At 45.8% G+C, this 21,154-nt stretch overlaps 1 protein-coding gene across 1 annotated transcript; it reads left to right on the top strand.

The window, feature by feature from the left end:
- Positions 1-18,529: 18,529 nt before the first annotated feature.
- Positions 18,530-20,236, top strand: INSM2 (INSM transcriptional repressor 2). Its single transcript, XM_008158979.3, has one exon. The coding sequence runs from the start codon at positions 18,530-18,532 to the stop codon at positions 20,213-20,215; it is 1,686 nt and encodes a 561-aa protein (XP_008157201.2). The 3' UTR covers positions 20,216-20,236.
- Positions 20,237-21,154: the final 918 nt, after the last annotated feature.

Consider the following 21,154-nt stretch of genomic DNA (forward strand, 5'->3'; position numbering starts at 1 on the left):
AAAATTAGTTCAAAATACTTTACTACTTGTCCAAAATGAAGTATTACTTTATTTTGGCCTCTACTGATATTTACAAAATTTGAATTTGTGGTGCCTGCCAAAAGCATTAAAATAAATAATCATAGGTTTGATAGGTTTCTAAAACATAGTAAAATTCAATGAAATTATGATGTCGGTTTGTGAATAAATTCCTTTATAGATTTTTAAGAGCTGAGAGATTATTTAAAAGAAAATAGCTGTAGTAATGGTAATAACTTTGAGAGAAACAATAACTAATTACAAATAAGGATATGGAAGGAAAAAGGAATACAGTGCAATGTGTTTTAAAGTCTTATTGTCAAGTGGAAAAAATGCTTTCAATGTATATGTACATGGATTACACTAAAATATTTAACAATATCTATACATGGCTATTAACCAGTCAGAACTGATATTGTCATAGAGCTAGAGCAGGCGCTAAAGACCTCTTGTTATGCTGGGCATTAACTCTTCAGGTGATGGATGATGGGGAGGGGGTGGTGTTTTGGAGAGGCTGGAGTGACTGGGGGAATTAAGGGGAGAACATTTTGGAAAGGTAGTGGCTAGTTGCTAATTGATATGGAGGTATTTTAATATTTAAAATATAAAAATACTTAAATAATATTTAAATTTAAAATACTTTAAATATTAAAAACTGATAAAGCTTTTCTGGTGGGTACCAGCTTTATAATAGCCAAAGGATCTAAGACAAATAACAAACTGGTAGAAAATTTGAATAAGTTAAATGATAAAAAGTGAAATATAATTTCAATAAACAGCTTACAAGATGTTAAACTGCATTAGTAATTAAACAAGTATAAATTTATTTTAATAGAACAATAATTTTTACTTAATTAAGCAATAAGTATTGTTTTTTAAGTTTTTTATTGAAGTATAGTCAGCATATAATAGTATATTAATTTCAGGTGTACAACATAGCAATTTGATATTTATACACTTTACAACATAATCACCATTCTAAGTTTAGTAACCATCATTATTATTGACAATATTTCTGTGCTGCACACTACATCACAGTGACTTATTTATTTTATAACTTACTAGAGGTCTGGTGCACAAAATTCATGCATGGGGGGAGGGGGGGGGCGGGTGTCCCTCAGCCCAGCCTGCATCCTCTTGCAACCCAGGACCCCTTGGGATTGGACCTATACCGCAGTGGGACATCCCTCGCAATCTGGGACTGCTGGCTCCTAACCACTTGACTGCCTGCCTGCCTGATCACCCCTAACTGCCTCTGCCTGCCTGCCTGATTGCCCCTAACCACTTGCCTGCCTGCCTGCCTGGTTGCCCCTTACTGCTTGCCTGCCTGCCTCATCGCCCCTAACTGCTCACCTGCCTGTCTGATTGCCCCTAACCACTCTTCCTGCCTGCCTAATTGCCCCTAACTGCTCACCTGCCTGCCTAATGGCCTCTAACTACTCACCTGCCTGCCTAATGGCCTCTAACTGCTCACCTGCCTGCCTGATCACCCCTGCCTCTGCCTGCCTGCCTAATTGCCCCTAACTGCTCACCTGCCTGCCTAATCACCCCTAACCACTCTGCCTGCCTGGCTCATGACTTCTAACCACTTGCCTGCCTGCCTGATCACCCCTAGCTGCCTCTGCCTCAGCCCCTGCCACTGTGGCTTCATCTGGAATGATGTCCAGAAGGTTGTTCAGCTGTCTGGTCTAATTAGCATATTATGCTTTTATTATTATAGATTATTATAGTCTAGAGGCCCAGCGCACGAAATCGTGCATGGGTAGGGTCCCTAGGCCTATCCTGCAATCAGGGCCATCTTCTGCCTGCTTGCCAGTCCCCAGAACTGCCCCACCGCCTCCACCCACCTTGGTTCCCCATTGGCTGGGCGATCAATTTGAGTCTGCGGGCCGGGGGGAGGGACCAAGAGGTCTGCCTTCCACCCGCTTACCAGCCCCAGTCCCACCCCACTGCCACCCACCCAGGTTCCCCATGGTTCCCTGTTGGCCATCCAGTGATCTGAGCCTGTGGGCTTGGGGGAGGGACCAAGAGGTGGTCAATGCACCTCATAGTGACTGGTTGATCGGTTGTTAGGCCATTATGGTCACTGGCCTTTTATTATATAGGACTAGAAGCCTGGTGCATGAAAATTCATGCACTGGAGGGGCGTCCCTTAGCCTGGCCTGCCCCCTCTCACAGTCCAGGAGCCCTCAGGGGCGGGAGGTGACCTGGTGATCAGGGAAAGGTGACGCCCCCATCACACCTCTGCTGCTGCCACTGCCAGCAGCACAAGCCTCAGCCGACCCTGGTTACCTGAGCCTCAGGTGGCCCTGGGCGGATGGGCAGCCACCATCCAAGGCTTGCCTGCACCTCAGGCCGACCCTGGGTGGCTGGGGGGCTGAGGGGACTGGGGAACTCCGGAGGCAGGCCTTGCCGCATACCTGCCGCCCCAGCAGGCTCGGGGGACTGGGTGCCGCCATCTTGTGGCTGTGGTCGCCGCTATCTTTGAGGGCATGGCAGTCAATTAGCACATTCTCTCCTTATTGGCTGTGGGCTCTGCCATCTTTGTGATGGCATGAGGGTCAATTAGCATATTCCCTCTTTATTAGATAGGATTCCCCTTCACCTTTTTCATCCATCCCCTTTCCCCTTCCCTTTGGCAACTACCAGTTTGTTCTCTGTTTCTATGACTGTTTTTGTTCATTTTTTTTTTTTTTAGATTTCACATATAAGTGAAATCATATAGTATTTGTCTTTCTTTGTCTGATTTATTTCACTTAGCATAATACACTCAAGGCCCAATCCACATTGTTGCAAATGGAACTATTTTATTATTTTTATTATTGTTGATTAATACTACAATGTATATGTGTGTGTGTGTGTGTGTGTGTGTGTGTGTGTGTGTGTGTGTGTATGTCTCATTTTCTTTATCCATTCATATATTGGTGGACATTTAGATTGCTTCCATATCTTGGCTATTACTAATAATACTGCAATGAAGATAGGGGTGCATAAATATTTTCAAATTTGTGTTTTCATTTCCTTCGTATAAATATCCAGAAATGAAATTGCTGGATCATATGGTAGTTCTATTTTTATTTTAATATATTTTTATTGATTTTAGAGAGGAAGGGAGAGGGGGAGAGAGATAGAAACATCAATGATGAGAGAGAATCATTGATCGGCTGCCTCCTGCACACCCCACACTGGGGATCTAGCCCGAAACCCAGGCATGTACCCTGACTGGGAATCAAACCATAACATCCTGGTTCATAGGTTGATGCTCAACCACTGACCCACACTGGCTGGGCTATTTTTAATTTTTGAGGGGACTCCACCAACAGTACATGAAGGTTCCCTTTTCTGCACATCCTTGTCAATATATGTTATTTTTTACTTGTTGATAGTAGACATTCTGACAGGTGTGAGGTGGGATCTCATTGTGGTTTTGATTTGCATTTCCCTGATAATTAGTCATGTTGAGCATCTTTTCATATATCTATTGGTCATCTGTATGTCTTCTTTGGAGAAATGTCTATTCATGTCCTCTGCCCATTTTTCAGTCAGATTGTTTTTTTAATATTGAGTTGTATGAATTATATATATATATTTTAATCACATATCAGATATGTCATTTGCAAATTTCTTTTCCTATTTATAAGTTGTCTTTTTATTTTGCTGATAGTTTTATTCACTGTGACTATTGATGTAGTCCATTTGTTTATTTTTGCTTTTTTCCCCCTTGCCCGAGGTGTTATATCCAAAAAGAAACTGCTAAGACCAGTGTCACAGAGTTTACTACCTATGTTCTCTTCTAGGAATTTTATGGTGTCAGTTCTTACTTTATAAGTTTTTAATCCATTTTGAGTTTATTTTGCATATTGTATAAGAGAGTGGTCCAGCTCCTTTTTTTTTTTTTTGGATGTATCTGTCCAGTTTTCCCAACACAAGGAGATTGTCATTTCTCCATTGTATATTTTTGCTTTCTTTCTCATAGATTAATTAATTAACCACATTAGTGAGGGTTTATTTCTGGGCTCTCTATTCTGTTCTATTGATCTATGTGTCTGTTTTTGTGCCAATACCATACTATTTTGATCATTACAGCTTTGTAGTATAGTTTGAAATCAGGAAATGTGATACCTCCAACTTTGTTCTTCTTTCTCAAGATTGCTTTGGCTACTTAGGGTCTTTTGTAGCTCCACGTAAATTTTAGGATTATTTGTTCTAGTTTTGAGAAGAATGCCATTGATATTTTAATAGGGCAATATTTTTTTCTTTTAAGTCACAGAATATAGTTAAGGGAAAGTGGCATTCCTAAGCCTGCTGATAGAAGTATGAATAGATACAACCTTTCTAAAGAACAGTTTCTCAATATTTATTAAAAAATTTTTAAGTGTTAGGTAAATGGTTCTTGTAGTGTTAGGCTAACTTAGATGGATCAGTTTTCTCAGTGAAAATAACTAAAATATCTGGATTTAAAATGTATTCTTAAAACATAAAAAGATATGAAAAGATAGTATGGAATTACCAGTATTAAGGTGAAGGAGAAATGGGAATCCAAATGTGGAAGCTATTCTGCCCTGAGGAAATTTGCTGTTTGATAAAAATTAGAATCTTTATCTTGATAGACTTTCAGTGCAAGGGAGACAGGAAGCAAGACCCAGCACCTGTACATGATAGGAAGCCTAACAGGAGACCCTTTCCCCTAAGATACTGGCACTCCAGAGCCCTTGAGTATTTACTGCTTGTATTCAAATTGCCCGGGTCAGTGAATCTCAAGGCTTGAACTTGGGTTAAATTTTTCTGGATTGACCGTGCCTCCAGGTACTTGGCAAACAAATTTAAGTCTACTCTTAAGTAAGATACCTCCATCATAAGCTTAAATAACTTCCAAAATAATTTTTAAAGTACAATGTACAGCATATTCATGATGATAATCAGGTACACACACAAAAAAACTAGATTAAATGAGCAAGAATCAGCATATACAACAAACAACACAAATAGACTCATGCAGACTTTAAATATTGAAATTATGGGGCATGGACTATAAAACAAGACTATTAAACAATTATGCTGACTATGATTGAAGGCACAAAAGACCAGCATGATGATACCCAGTGAGAACAGGAAACCACAAAAAGTAACATAGCAAGTTTGAATTTGGAAAAGAACCAAATAGAATTTTATTGTGATTTTAAATGTTTTCATTTTATTTTAAATAACATTTATTTTTTAAAATTTAATAAATATATTTATATTTTGTAAATAAAAATAAGTTTTACAAGTAAAATTTATAAATAAAAACTTAAAACCCAACAGGATTTTAAGTGTAGCTTTGACATACCTTAAGACTCAGTGAACCTGAAGATACAGCAAGAGAACTGAGCCAGATGCAGCATGGAGACGGGGGAAAGGGAAACATACGAGAAGGTAAAAGACACAGAAGATATAGTGGGAATGTTCAACAGAGGTCTCGCCAGAGTTCTAGAAGGAGGAGAGAAGGAGGTGAGCAATTATTTGAAGAGTTAACTGCAGAGTAATTTCCAAACTGACAGAAGACTCCAGACACTCATTTTAAGAACTCTTATTAACCTGAAAGCATCATCATACCTAACAAAATGGTAATATGCAAATTATCATCACTCCGCTACGCCCACGATTGGGCCTGCTGGAGGCGCGGGGGGTGGGGGGGGTCGGGACTCAGGATGGCTGATTGGCTGGCGGTAGGAGCTGGGGGCGGGGACTCGCGAGTCCCCACCCCCTGCTCCTCCCGCCGGCTTAAATGGCCGGCGCTGCTTAGGCCGGCGCTGCGGAAGACTCTGGTGGCGGAACTCGGGGTGGCCGATTGCGTGGCTGCCAGCACCAGTTTTCCGCCAGCAGCAGTTTTCCTCTGGCCACCCGCCCGATCGGAGCGCCTCCCGATCGGAGTTCCTCTCGGGGTGGCCGATTGTGCTGATCGGAGGGTGGCCAGAGGAAAACTGCTGCTGGCGGATAACTGGTGCCGGCAGCCAGGTGAAGGAAAAGTCTATTGCATGAAACTTCGTGCAACGGGCTCCTAGTGATAAATTAAAAGAAAACTATACCTACACACACTGAAGTAAAACCTTTAAAAACCAAAGACAAAGAATAAATATGTATTAAAAGCAGCCAGATAAAAAAGATAAATTACTTTAAAACGAGCAACAAAATACCAATATACTGAGAGCTGACTTCTCCCTAGTAAAAATGGGAGGCAGAAGACAGTGCAATATTATTTTAAATGTGCTGAAAGAAAATAATTACCAACCTAAAATTCTACAGGTAGATACAATAAAGACATTTCAGACAAACTGCAGCTAAGATATTTTGTCTCTAACAAATTTCCTAGTGAAGGAAATTTCAAAGCATGTATTTCAGGCAGGAGGAAAATGATTCCACATGGAAAGCCTGAGGTACAAGAAAGAATTAGGAGCTAAGAAAGTGGAAAACATGTGGGAAAATCTAATGAATATTAACTGTATAAAATAATAATAATGTCTTATGGGTTTTTAAAAATACAAAATAAAAAACACAACAATAATAGCACATGTGCAGAAAGAGTAAATGCAGTTAAAGTGTTGTAACTTTTAAAGTTTTATATTAAAACACTTCGATAAATTATAAATGTGTGGCCCAGCCAGTGTTGCTCAATGGTTGAGCGTCGACCTATGAACCATGAGGTTGGGGTTCAGTCCCCGGTGAGGGACATGCATGGGGCAGCCAATGGATAATTCTCTCTCATCATTGATGTTTCTATCTTTCTCTCCTTCTCCCTTCCTCTCTCTAAAATCAATAAAAACAAACAAAAATTATAAATGTGTGATATAATTTTAAAATTAATAAAAGGATTCAAACAAAAGGTATAATTTTAAACTGGTAAAGAGAGGGAATTTGATAAATGAAAATTGGAAATCTATCTAAAAGATAAAAAAGAACAAGAGATGTAACATTAGACAAATGGAAAACACTTTTGAAGATGGCAGATTTAATTAGAAATATAGTAGAATTATGTAAATGTAAAAGGATTAAGTGCTCCAGTTTAAAGATTGTATATCTGGTTAAAAAACCCAACTACTGTTGCTGTAGCTGGTTTGGCTCAGTGGATAAAGTGTTGGCCTGCAGACAGAAGGGTTCCGGGTTCTATTCCGGTCAAGGGCACATGCCCAGGTTGTGGGCTCAAACCCCAGTAGGGGGCATGCAGGAGGCAGCCGATCAATGATTCTCTCTCATCATTGATGTTTCTATCTCTCTCTCCCTCTCTCTTCCTCTCTGAAATCAATAAACATATATTTTTTAAAAATCCAACTACTATTAACAGGAGACACATTTTAAAAAAATGATAAAGAAACACTGAAGTCAAGAGGAAAATATATACGTTCCAAACACCAACCAAAAGATAGGTGATGTCTCTAGAGGAAAACAGACAAAACAGACTTTAAGTCAGAAAGTATTGCTACAGATAAGAGGGATACTTTATACTGCTGAGACATTCAACTAACCAAACATATTGCTTTTAATTCATATGCCTATGACAAATATCAAAATATACAGAGCAAAAATTGAGAGAATACAAAGTGAAATAAAATAATGTGGGAAGGGACATGTACATATACTAGAGGCCCAGTGCACAAATTCATGCACGGGTGGGGTCCGGCCGGCCCGGCCCCAATCAGGGCAGATTGGGGCCAGGCCTGTCAGGAGGAGGAGACGGCGGGAGGTTGGCCGGCTGATCCACTCTGATCGGCCCGATCAGGGCCAGGCCGGCTAGGGGGAGGGGCTGTGGGCGATTGGCAGGTGGGCCCTGCCCCCAACTGGAGGGACAATTGAGGGCAGGGCTGGCCATTAGAAGGGGCTGTGGGAGGTGGGCCAGCTGGCCCCACCCCCGAATGGGGTGGGGAGGCTGATTGGGGTCAGCGGCCAGTGGAGGGGCCATGGGAGGTTGGCCAGCCAGCCCCACCCCAGCTGGCCCTGCCCCTGATCGGGTTGGGGGCGGCTGATCTGGGGTGGGGCCGGGCAGGGGGAGGGGCTGCAGGAAGTTGGCTGGCCGGCCCCGCCCCCTATTGGGGTGTGAGGGAGATCAGGGGTGGGGCCGGCCAGGGGGAGGGCCACGGGGTGTTAGCTGGCCACCCTGCCCTCGATTGGGGTGGGAGAGTCTGATCAGGGGTGGAGTTGGCTGGGGGGAGGGGCCGCAGGAGGTTGGCAGGCCAGCCCCACCCCCTGACAGGCTGGTCCACTGGCCACAGTGGGCATCATAGCGACCGGTCCTTCCTGTCATTGGCTTTTTATATAGAGAGATAATACTGGGCATGTACAAAACGGCAAAATACACATTTTTTTCAAGCATATTAATGGAATTTATTTATTAAATCTAAATATACAGATATAGATAAAGATTGATAAGGCTTTTTTTCTTCCAACCCAGATAGACTACCTTCATTTTTATTCTAGAATGTTTTTTGAAACACACATACACGTTATTCTGTGTAATAAAAGGGTGGTTACATAGTCAGTCTCTACCCTTATACATTTATAAGCAACATCAAGTATATATATACCAATACTGAGCACTAGTGTGACCCAGCACTAGAGAGGATATAGTTTAGCTCAGTCAATTTAATTCTCATTCTGTGATGCAGGTATTGTTTTGCCTAATTTATAGATAAATAACTGAGACTCAGTGAGATTAAGAACATTTTCTAAGATCACCTCTTTAGTAAATGACAGCACTAGAATTCAAATCTACTCTTTTTATGAGCAATGAAACGGCTTCAGAAAATACTTAATCCTTTGAGACTGGAAATGAGGAGAATTTTATGGCAGAACCTCTATAAAATTAGGAAGATGCTGTCCTTGTGCAGCACTGACAAAGGTTTAAGTGTCTACTGTAGAGGAGAGGTATATATTCAGCCAAAGAAGTGGCTAAATAGATTGATGAGGGAGAGTTATCTTAGAAAACTGAGATGATACTAGTGATTTGGAATGTGAGAATAGCTGAGGATAAAGAACTGTCATGTATCCAGCATAACAGAAAATAAATGCTTCTCCATTATGGTATCTTATGCCATTGAAAATCCTTTTCCTCTAGCTCAAGTTCGCTCCTTTCCAATTACTTACAGTTTCTGAAGTGAATCCCAATCTCAACAGGCAGTCTGTCATGACCAAGTGAAAGTCAAGTGGTAAGTTCTCTCTACTTACAAGTTTTGAGAATGTCTACATTATCTATTTCACTCCCTAACAAGGGAGAAGAACACTCATAGAGATAATATAATTACATTGTTCATCAATAAATGATTTAAATCCATTCAATACTTAAATAATTAGGGCCATATCATCTTCTATTAACTATTTTAATATTCTCCTGGCTGAACTCCCTGCCTGAAGTCTCATCCCACACTCCCAACCTTCTCCACATCTTCGCCACAGCCCCAGAACGTTAGTCTGACACAGCCATTAGAGTTCCTTCCAAAGCAAAGATGCGGTTATATAATTTAAATGCTTTAGAAAAATCAGTGGCTTTCAGTGAATAATACCCATGCTCAATTTTAGTCTGAGTATATAATTAATGCTCTTTGCAATTCAGCCCCAACTTATCTTTCCAGCCCAGCTCCTCCACTTCCTATCATATCCCCTTACCATGAGAAACCACAGACCCATACCCCATGAATGGGGAATACTATGCTGTTGTGCCTATGAGATAAGAAAGTGGGGCCAGGGAGGTTAAGTGACCTGCCTGTCCAAGTCCACAGCAAGTAAATGGCAGAGCCAGGATTCAGTCTGAGCCTGACTCCAAGTCAAAGGCTTCATCCAGTTAAACTACATTGTCTTCTTTTATATGTTTTATGAATCTTGTTTTAACCCTGTGAAACAAAGTTAATTTTGAGCATATTAAATGTTATGCATAATCAATGCTGTCTTCTTGTATCATACTGACATAAAATGTCAGTCACATAAACTATTCTGTTATTTTGTAAAATTTATAGTTGCCTTTAATGTCAATAGTTTTCTTTTACCTCAGACACATAAATAATAACAACAATCCCTTCCATTCATTTGGGGCTCATGATGTGCTATGCATTATGCTAGGCATTTTTTTATACCTAATATTTAATGATCAAAATACTCTTTGAGGTAATTATTACTATTTCAATTTTGTGACGAGGAAACTGGCTACAGAAGGCTAAGCAAGTTGCTTAAGATTAAACAGCTAGTAACGGAGCAGGAATTGAACTTGAGACCCTCTCACTTTATAGCCTGTGCCCTTGACCACCACACTATGCCATCTCCCTTTGAAGCTCCTAGATTGAACTTATCAATAAACAGCCTGGACCTTCGATGCCCAGTGCCTGAAATTTTTTGTTTTGCACACACATAGCCTCATCTTGCAAGTCTTGTCTTTACAAGTAGCTGACAACTTCTTTCTGCTCCCATTCACCTAGTTTCGTGGATACCGAACAACTTAGGGTAGTAGAAACTCTGGTTATGAGATGGGGTTTATTTTCCCCGTAGAGAATGGTTTCAGAGGCAGAAAATGGGAGTGATCTAAGTGATGGATCAATTGCCTGAGGTGGGGAAGAAAAGACTGTCCAAAGGTCTTTTGATGCAAGGAAGTCCTTTCTATTGCTCTCATTTTTCTGCACCAAGATTCCCAAATACCTAGAATCTGGGATCCTGTGACTTTATCTTTCCTCCCCTGTTCTCAGGCAGAGTGGGCTCTATATCTGTAGCTTGCAGCAATAAAAAACAGTGATTTTTTTTTTTTTTGAATCATTATACTAGTACTAGAGGCCCGGTGCACGAAATTCATGCACGTGGGGGGGCCCTCAGCCCGGCCTGCACCCTCTCCAATCCGGGACCCCTCGGGGGATGTCCGACTGCCTCTCGCAATACAGGACTGCTGGCTCCTAACCGCTCACCTGCCTGCCTGCCTGATCACTCCTAAGCCCCTAACTGCTCCCCTGCTGACCTGATCACCCCTAACCGCCTCTGCCTCGCCCCGCACCTGGGACCCAGGATTCCCTCCTCTGGCTGGTCGTAGGCACCTGAGACCAGAGCTTCCCTCCCTCTGGCCGGCCGCAGGCACCCAGGACCTGGGCCATGGGACGGGCTGCAGCTGCAGCCGCAGGGGACTGTGGGCAGGAGGCTGTGTCTGGGCCGCAGCCGCAGGCGCCTGGGACCATGGGACGGGCTGCTTGTCCCTCTCCTGGGCCGCAGCCTGGCTGGTCCCCATTCCTCTCTCACGAGCTCATTTGGTCCCCATTCCTCTCTCCCCAGTGTTAAGTGTCTGAGCAGTTCTGGTGCCAGGGTGCAAGGGCGCAAGGGCATGAGGGTATGAGGGCATGATGACCATTTGCATATTAGCTCTTTATTATATACGATAGCCATCCATTCATTTACCCATATGCTGGGCATTGTTCTAGATACTGGATATGCAGCTGTGGACAAAACAAGTAATCTGTCTTCATGGACCTTGCAGCCTGCTGGGGGACAACAGACAATTAACAAACAGATACATCTATGGTGACAGACAAGTGCTATGAAGAGAAGAAAAGCTGAATAAAGGGACAGAAAAGGATGAAGGGTAATGGTGGGGATAGGGCTGCTCTTTTGTTAGGGTGGTCAGGGAAGATCTTTCTGACATAGTATTCTTTGAGAAAAGACCCAAATGAAGTGAAGGAATAAGTTGTGAGCATATCTGAAGAAAGAACATTCTGGCAGAATAAACAGCCTTGAGATGGCAGTATCCTTGCAATGTTTGAGGAAAATAAGGAGACCAATGTGTATGGAATAGACAGAATGAGGGAGATGTGGGTTAAGAATAGCTAGGGCCTGGCCAGTGTGGCTCAGTGGCTGAGCATCGACCTATGAACCAGGAGGCCATGGTTCTATTTTTGGTTAGGACATATGACTGGATTGCGAGCTCAATCCCTGGTAGGGATATACAGAAGGCAGCCTATCAATGGGTCTTTCATCATTGATATTTCTATTTCTTCTTTCTCCCTCTTCAATCCTCTCAGAAATCAATAAAAATATGCTTTAAAAAAAATAGCCAGGGATTTGAATTTTATTCTAAATACTAGAGGCCTGGTGCACAAAATTTGTGCATGGATAGGGTCCCTAGGCCTGGCCGGCAATCAGGGACGATCAGGGCCTTCCTTCATTCCACGCCGCCCCCTGATGGTCAGCGCACGTCATAGCAATCGGTTGAACTCAGTCTCCTGGTCGAACTCCCGAGGGGACACTTTGCATATTAGCCTTTTATGTATATAGATGGTGAGAAGTCATTTGAAGATTTTGAGCAAAAAATTAAAATGATCAGATTTACATTCTAATAGGACCCATCAGACTACTGAATGGAGACACACTAGCAGGCAAGAGTAGAAGCAGACAGACCAAGTGGAGCACAGTGGGAGAGGATCTGAAAATAAGATTCAGAAAATGCTTTCAAAGTAGAGTTGATAAGAATTGCTAATGGATGGAATATGGGATGTTTGGCTTGAACCAAAAGTTTCTGGGTTTAGGTTTAGGCCACTAATTGAATTGAGGTGCCATTTACCAACACGAGGGTTAGGTTTAGGATAGAAAAGCAAGAATTGTTTGAGACTTGTGAGAGAGTTTGACCTCCAAGTTACAGGCCTGCAGCAGCTGCCACTGGGTTTAACCTTTCACAGGGCATATCGAGGCGAGGGAGCGAGAGATAGAAGAAATACAGTTCCTTCTGAGTAATCCTTCACTATTCAAATGACTGAGAAGTAGGCCAGTAATCTGAGCTTCCCTTATCCTCACAGCGATGCCAGGGCAAGAAGTCTCTCTTCAAAATTTTCTGATTACTATTGTCTCAGAGTTTTTGAATTTAAATCAAAGTAATTTATTCCACAATTAGAGATAGCTTAAAATGCAAATGGCTTGAGAGATAATTCACTGTTTATGAATTTTTATTAAAATAGAGTAGATGAAGGTCCTGAGTGCTTAATTAAATCACTAGCAAGAGATAGAATGTAGATAAAGAAAGCAAAGATTTCACTATCTTGCCAGGGATTTCCTTGTTTACTATAATTTCTTCTTTTTTATTGTTGAAAGAATTACATATGTCCCCTTTCCCCCCTATTGACCCTCTCCAGCCTGCCCCCACCCCCACCCCAAGCTTTCACCATCTAATTGTCCATGTCCATGGTCTGTGCATACATACATACACAGTCTTTGGTTGATTACCTCCCACCCACCTACCCTCCCTGCCTTCCCTCTGAGATTCCACACTGTGTTCCATGTTTCTATGTCTCTAGGTCCTCTTTGTTCATCAGTTTATTTTGTTAATTAGATTCTACATATGAGTGAGATCATGTGATACTTGTCTTCCTCTGACTGACTCATTTCACTTAGCATCATACTCTCCAGGTCCCTCCATGCTGTCTCAAAGGGCAAGAAATTCTTCTTTTTCACTGCTGCATAGTCTTCCATGGTGTAAATGTACCACAGCTTTTTTATCCTCTCGTCTACTGATGGGCACTTGGGCTGTTTCTAGATCTTAGCTATTGTAAATTGTGCTGCTATGAACATAGGGGTGTGTATATTCTTTGATTGGTGTTTCAGATTTCTTAGGATATATTCTTAGAAGTGGGATCACTGGGTCAAATGGCAGGTCCATATTTAATTTTTTGAGGAAACTCCATACTGTTCTCCACAGTGGCTGCACCAGTCTGCATCCCACCAGCAGTGTATTAGAGCTCCCTTTTCTCCACATCCTCGCCAGCACTTGTCATTTGTTAATTTGTTGATGGTAGCCATTCTGACAGGTTTGAAGTGATACATTGTTGTTTTAATTTGCACCTCTCTGTGTTTATCATAATTTCCAATGGGAAAGTGGAGAAAGAAGAGGTCATATATTAAGGATCTAGGGTTATACCCAAGTGGAGGGCATCCACCTAAATTCTTTCTCCCCCCTGCCTTTTAGCCCTTAGTCTCTTCCCGAAAGCGTTCATCCACCGGAAGGTCTGTGGCATGATAGAAGCTTGTCGCCTCTTTCCCAGGGCCAGAGTGCAAGCAGGTGCCTCTGGAGAACGCTGCTCACCTGTGCATTCCCATTTGATGTTGCTCAGTCGTTTCCCCAACAGTGTCCTAAGGGAAGGGGCACCACATCCACCCCCAGAAAGGCGCCACGGCAGCTTTTACATGACCTGTTTCTGATGAATGCTTATTGCAAAAAAATTTAACAAAAGTTTAAAAGAACCAAAATTCCTACTAACCAGAGGCAACTCCAACAACATTTTGGCATATTTCCTTCTGGTGTTTTATTCAGTTTGTTCTTTCATAACCGAGCTCTTTATTGTGCATGCAACTGTTTTTGCTTAACATTAGGGCATATATACTTGTCCATGTCATTTCGTTTTTATGGCTACGAAATTATCTGTAGAGTAGCTGCACCATGATGTCCTCAAGTTATTTTCTGACTTTTTACAATTACAAATAACACTGATAAACAGCCTTGTGCATAAATCGCTGCCCTTCTTTTGGGTGATTTACTAAAAGAGTAATTGGTGAATTAAAAGGTATATATGTCTTTTTTTTTTTTCTTCTTTGGGTATATATGGGGTTTTTTTTTTTTTTGGTGTTTTCTTTTGGAGGGGTGCTGCTTTTTTTTTTTTTTTTTAGAGAGAGAGAGACAGTGAAAGGGAAGGAGGGGGGAGGAGAGAGAGAGAGAGAAAGAGAGAGAGAGAGAGAGAGAGAGAGAGAGAGAGAGAGAGAGAGAGATATTGGTTGCTTCCCACACTCGTGGACCTGAGCTGGAAGCGAACTCACAATCCTTAGTTAACCTGCAAACCTTCCATGCATGGGCTGACGCTCTAACCACTCACTGAGCTACGGCCAGGGTGGGTATACGCGTTTTTAATTTTCCCAATATACATTTCCCAATGTATATTGGGAAATATACATTGCCAAACTGATTTCCAGAAAGATTATCAAATTATACCGGGGGGCGGGGGGAGACATTACTGGATCTGTTAGAAAATGTGGCAGCAGTTCTCTTTTTTCTTTAAATAACGAGGAGAGACCGCTGTGCATTATTATACCAATCATTACGTGCTCTGTTTCACAGTATCACGCAGTAGTGGCTGCCAATGCCAGTGCTACAGAGCACGGAGAATACAGATGCACGTGTGCAGTGCAGCTCCGGAGACCCTCCTTTCGTGGAGTTTGGGTGCTCACTGGATGTTGGGGGGTGGAGGGGACGAGGAGCCGAGAGGTCAGAGAAGGGGCGGCAGTGGGGATGCCGCCAGAAGAGGGGAGTTGCGCAGGTGGCAGCGTAGCAGCACCCAGCCGCCTCCTCACACAGGAAGGACTGCAGGGTGACGAAGGGCGGCCGGGAAGCAAACCCTTTGGCCACCGGAGTGATGACGATGTCCTTTGGGTTAACCAGAGATTTCGGGGGGAAACTTCTGTCATATGGGGGCCAGAAATACAAACAGCTGCTGTCTGGCCTTCTCCTACACACACGAGTGTTCCTGAAAATAACAGGGAAGTTACTCCTTGAACACTGTTTCTGGACTGTCACAGAAAGCACACACAGCAATTACGTGATGAGTGATCGAATAGATGTACACATGGAAGACAGGATGGCTGGACACCTCTGCTGTCCACCTAATAACTAGCACCATTCATTCCAAAACATTTATTGCATATCAGTTCTGTCAGTCACGTCATTAAACATTCCATATCATACCTGCTCTTTTGACTTTTTAAGTTTTCATTTTCCTTTTCTTTTCTAGAAACAGACATACAGTCTCAGTTGTTAAAAAGGGACTGAGCGGAAGAGGCCCACATAGTGGCATTTCCCTTTTTCTCTCTGGCAGCATAGATAGCTAAAGGTATTTTCCCTCATGCAATTTAAAAACCAAAATGTCACCCCCTCACTTTAAAACTTTAAATGGTTCTCCTTGCCTGTCTTAGGTAATAAAGTTCAAATTACGTTACCTGCTCCTTTAAAATTCTTTTTACAATCTGACATATCATGATTTTTTCCTTCCATTCTTTTGTGTATGTGAAAAATTTTTGTGTGGTAAAAAAGTATAACAAAAATGTTCATTTTAACACATGTTAAATGTGCAATCCAGTGGCATTAATTGCATTCACAATGTGGTCCACTGATCATTACTATTGATTAACAAAACTTTATTACTCCAAAACAAATTCTACAACCAGTAAGTTCCTATTCCCCCAGTACCTGATAGCCAATAATCTGCTTTCTATCTCTATGAATTTGCCTATTCTAGATATTTCATATAAGTGAAATCTTATAATATTTGTCCTATTGTGGCTCATTTCACTTAGCATAATTTTTGTAAGGTTCATCCATGTTGTATCAGCATTTCCTTCTTTTTCATGGCTGGGGAATAGTCTATCATTTGTATATATCCCACCTTTTGTTTACACACTTATCTGTGATGGACAATGGTTTGTTCCCCCCCCACCCCCCATTTTTGGGCTATTGTGAATAATGCTACCATGCACATTAGTGTACAAGTATGTGTTTTAGATGTCTTCAGTTGTTTTGTGAACATACCCAGAAGTGCACATGCTGGTTTAAGTAGTGATTCAGAATATCAATTTTGATTATAAAGTGTCAGGTTTATTTAGTTAATTTTATATGATTTCATGCTACTTAGTAGAAAATACCACAATGATGGTGTTTTCCAAACTTGGGCCCCAATCTATTAGTAAGTTATGAAATCAATTTGTTTGCTATGATCAGCATTGTGAAAAAGGAAATAGAAAAGCAAGAATGCATTGCACTACTTAAGGGCATTCTTTGGTGAATCTTTCATTTCAGTTGTGTGTGTGCTGTAAAATATGTCTTATTGTGGGATGCGATCAGAAAAAAAAAATGAGTTGAAGAGTGAGATTTGGAATTAGCCAGAACTCAGTGTGAGATTGGGCTCTTGGGGCCTTTTACCAGTTATCTAACTTCTTTTGTGGCTCAATCCCTTCATCAAAACAAGGAAAGTAATAACATGTCCTTGTTTTGTGTGCCCATGTGTGAAAATATGAGAGATTACTTAGGTAGAGTGCCTAAAATATAGTCAATGATGAACATACGTAATTACTTCCAGATCTGCCTAACAATAATGCTCTCCCTGTAAAAACACTTCATTCGCTAGAAGGAAGACAGTATGGACTGACGACCAGACACGTTGCTCGGGCTGTTTCTGCAAAATGGTTTTGTAAGGAGACTCAGACACACGGCTCTTTCCCCTTCTGATTCTCACATTGTGCTTACAACCTATTATGGATTTGGCCCTGTATTATACATCTGTCGTATGTTTCCTCCTTATTTCGCAGATCGGCTCGTGTTGCAAACTTTCCAATACCTTCTAGTGTTTAACACAGGGTGCTGGATGAAAATCTAGGGAGTCTGGCCTACAGCACACCTTTTGCAAGGACTCACTTCTACCCGGGGAAGCAGACATAATCCCGATTCCACCGGTATTTCTCACTCGATCTCCTCCATGCTAAACACGCCCGGGAAGCACCAGGCCGTGTCTCTGGGCAGCACAAGTGGAAGGTGTGAACAGAGAAACCACTTCACCTGAGGACACTGGGAAATTGGATTCTGACTCCCCCCTCCCCCTCCTGTCGCCCTCGGGCCGGGGGCGTCGATAATCCCCGCGCACCCGGGCCCCGGAGCCTGCCCGCCCCTGAGCTCCCGAAGCTCGCGGCACGCACGCGCTCCCGCCCTGAGGGCCCTTCTCCCCAGATGAGTCCTCCTGGTCTCCGCGGCGCGCGCGGTGCGGATCGATACCGGGCGGCAGACGCGCTCCCGCCGTCAAGTGCAGGCACCGGGCGGCGGACTTAGCAGCCCGGCCGCCCGGGCGCAGCTTCCCCTCGGCTCGATCCAGGCAGAGGCCCTTCACGCATTCCCCGGCGGACGCCCACCTGGTCGCCTCCCCGAACCCCGCTGCCCCTTCCTCCCAGCTCGGCTCCGCGGGGCGGGGCCTTTCTGTCAGGCCCCACGGCGGGGGCAGCAGGGCCCCGGCCCACAGGCAGGGAGCCGCGGGCGGGGGGGCGCCGTCAGGTGGCCCCCGCAGGGCTCCTTGCTCCGTCCCTGGAGGCGGCTGCAGCGGGGAGCGCGGCGCTTCCTCACACCCCGGGACTTACCTTCTTCCGTCTTCTCTTTCCCCGGTTGGGCGGCGGGGGCGGGGGTGGGGGTGGGGGGTTGGTGGGGAGGGGGGGATGCCTCGGGCAGCCCCTAGGTCGGCTGGGGCCGGGGAGGCGGACAGGGGCGCGCTCGCCGCCCGCCGGGGGACCCCGAGAGCCCGGCTCCGCGAAACCCCGCCCCGGAGCCCGCTCCCACTCCTGATTGGCCAGCGCGGCCCCGAGGCGCCGGCGGGGCCCGGGCCTGTGTCTCAGCTATAAAGGCCGAGCAGGCATGACCGCCGCAACGAAGCTCCAGGGGCAGCCGCGGTGCTCGCCCGCTCGGCCCCGGTAGCACCCCATTCCCCCCGCCCCCGACTGCACCATGCCGCGGGGCTTCCTGGTGAAGCGAACTAAACGGACTGGCGGCGCGTACCGAGTGCGCCTCGCCCAGCGGGTGTTCCCCGTCCCGGAGCCCCCGGGGGCGCCGCCCTTCGCCCAGGAGGCTCCCAGGGCCCCCGGGCCGGATGCGGAGCAGGCGCCACCGTCTAGCCAGGAGCCCGGAAAGGGGCCGGAGGCGGCGGCGGCGGCGGCGGCCCGGGAACTGTCGGGGTCGCCTTGCCGGGCCGCCGGGGTGAGCCCGGGGGCGGGGGGGCGGGAAGGTGCCGAGTGGAGGGCGGACGGCAGGGAGAGTCCCAGGCCCAGCTCCAGCCCCGCCAAGCCGGTGGGCGTGGAGCTGCGCCGGGCGTTTCTGGAGCGCTGCCTCCGCTCGCCGGCCTCCGCGGAGTCCTTCCCCGGGGGCGCCGCTGCCGTGGCCGCCTTCTCCTGCTCGCTGGCACCCGCCGCCGCGCCGACCTCGGGGGAACAGTTCCAGCTGCCGCTCCGGGCTCCGTTCCCAGAGCCCGCGCTGCACCCGGACGCCGCACCGCTCTCGGCCGCCCTGCACAGCCTGAAGCGTCCCGCCACGGGCGAACGCCGCGCCAAGGCGCCTCCGGGCTGCGTGTCCGGACCCGCGGCCGCGGGGGTCAAGAAGCCAAAGGCCATGAGGAAGTTGAGCTTCGCTGATGAAGTGACCACGTCGCCGGTCCTAGGCCTGAGGATCAAGGAGGAGGAGCCCGGAGCCCCGTCCCGGGGCCCGGCGGGCGGCCGCACGCCGCTGGGGGAGTTCATCTGCCAGCTGTGCAAGGAACAGTACGCGGACCCCTTCGCGCTGGCTCAGCACCGCTGCTCCCGCATCGTCCGCGTGGAGTACCGCTGCCCCGAGTGCGATAAGGTCTTCAGCTGCCCGGCCAACCTCGCCTCCCATCGCCGCTGGCACAAGCCGCGTCCCGCCGTGGCACACGCCGCCGCGGTCTCCTCGATGGACGGGAAGCCTCCTCCTTCGTCCTCCCCGGATCCCGCGGCTGTTGCCTCTTTTCTGGCGGAGGGGAAGGAGAACAGCCGCGCCGAGCAGACGGGAAATCAGCACCTGCAGGCCCGGGACAGCTCCGGGCTGGAGCCGCGCCCGGACGGCGCCCCATCCCAGGGCCTCCAGGTGTTGTCCCACCTCGAGGCACCGCTGCCTCGGGGCCCCTACGCGGAAGGGGTATTGGGGCGTCGACTGCCTGGGCCGGGCAGTGCCAGTGGTGTCGGGGGACCCGAGATCTTCGTGTGCCCCTATTGCCACAAGAAGTTCCGTCGCCAAGCCTATCTGCGCAAGCACCTGGGCACTCACGAGGCGGGTTCGGCCCGCGCGCTGGCCCCAGGCTTTGGCTCCGAACGCGGGGTTCCGCTGGCCTTCACTTGCCCCCTGTGCGGGGCGCACTTCCCGTCCGCGGACATCAGGGACAAGCACCGGCTGTGGCACGCGGTCCGGGAGGAGCTGCTCCTGCCAGCTTTGGCCGGGGCTGCCCCGGAAGCTCGGAGCCCGGGAGGGGCGTCCGACGGGAGTGCTCAGCAGATTTTCTCGTGCAAGCACTGCCCGTCCACTTTCTTTAGCTCCCCGGGGCTGACTCGGCACATCAATAAGTGCCACCCCTCCGAGAGTCGGCAGGTGCTGCTGCTGCAGATGCCCCTGCGGCCAGGCTGTTGAGGGCCCGGAGGCCGCGTAGTTGGCGAGGTTGGCCCCGGAGGAAACAGATCGTGGGGATTTCTGTAGGGCTCTCTTCAACTTGCAAGTTTACCTCATTGCTTTCCTCTATGTTCTCTCCTAGAAGTCTCAGTAGTCCATGTTCTGACATAGGGGCGGACAGCAAAATGTAAAACCCCTTTCTAGAGCAGGTTATGTATATGGATGGCATAAACATTCGAGGCCAAGGACTGCCAGCTTTAAATCCTTCTTTCCCCATGAAAACGGTATCCCCACCCCCTCACCTCCCAAACTCTGAAGGTCCAATGAGTCCCATCTGACTTGTAATTCCTATGGAAAGTCGCAGTGAATGCGTGCATGTCTCAATGTCTACAGTCCTTTTTTGTTTTCCCTGTTGTCATCGCAGGCACCTATTTAGTTTGTTTCAATAGGGTCAGATATCTTGCATTGTATATTCTGTGAATTAAAAGTTGTGACTGGTACCAAACTTATGGGGTGGGGGGAGATTCAAGACCTGTGTCTGTAGATAGAAAATATGAGGATATTTGTGCTTTGGGGATGTGGGGATCTCCCTGTAAGCTTTCCTTTCCTCAGAATTAGTCCACTTTTAAGTTAGTGTTTGGAGGTGGGGAGTGAGCTACTTTATAGGGAGCAGCTGACATATCCCCAAGATTCTCACCTTTAGCTATTTTGTGTGTAGTAAGCAGGAAGAGATACTTTAAACCTTAAAAAAAAAATAGCTTTTTGGAAATAGAGAACTCATTTCCTGAAGTTTAACTGTTTTAGTAGGGTTTCACCCAAATTGTTTGATGCTTCCGTTGTAAATCTTGCACTGTGTATTATAAATTAAACTATGTTCAGTTTAAGGAAGATGTTAATACCTATAATCCACAATGGAGCTGAATGACAAATCATTCAATATCCAGTATTTTCTTTTCAGCA

Source organism: Eptesicus fuscus, chromosome 5 (genome assembly GCF_027574615.1).
Source record: "Eptesicus fuscus isolate TK198812 chromosome 5, DD_ASM_mEF_20220401, whole genome shotgun sequence".
Classification (NCBI taxonomy): Eukaryota; Metazoa; Chordata; class Mammalia; order Chiroptera; family Vespertilionidae; genus Eptesicus; species Eptesicus fuscus.

Excerpts from the sequence above, each read along its gene's own strand:
- INSM2 (XM_008158979.3), top strand. The coding sequence starts at position 18,530 with ATGCCGCGGGGCTTCCTGGTGAAGCGAACTAAACGGACTGGCGGCGCG.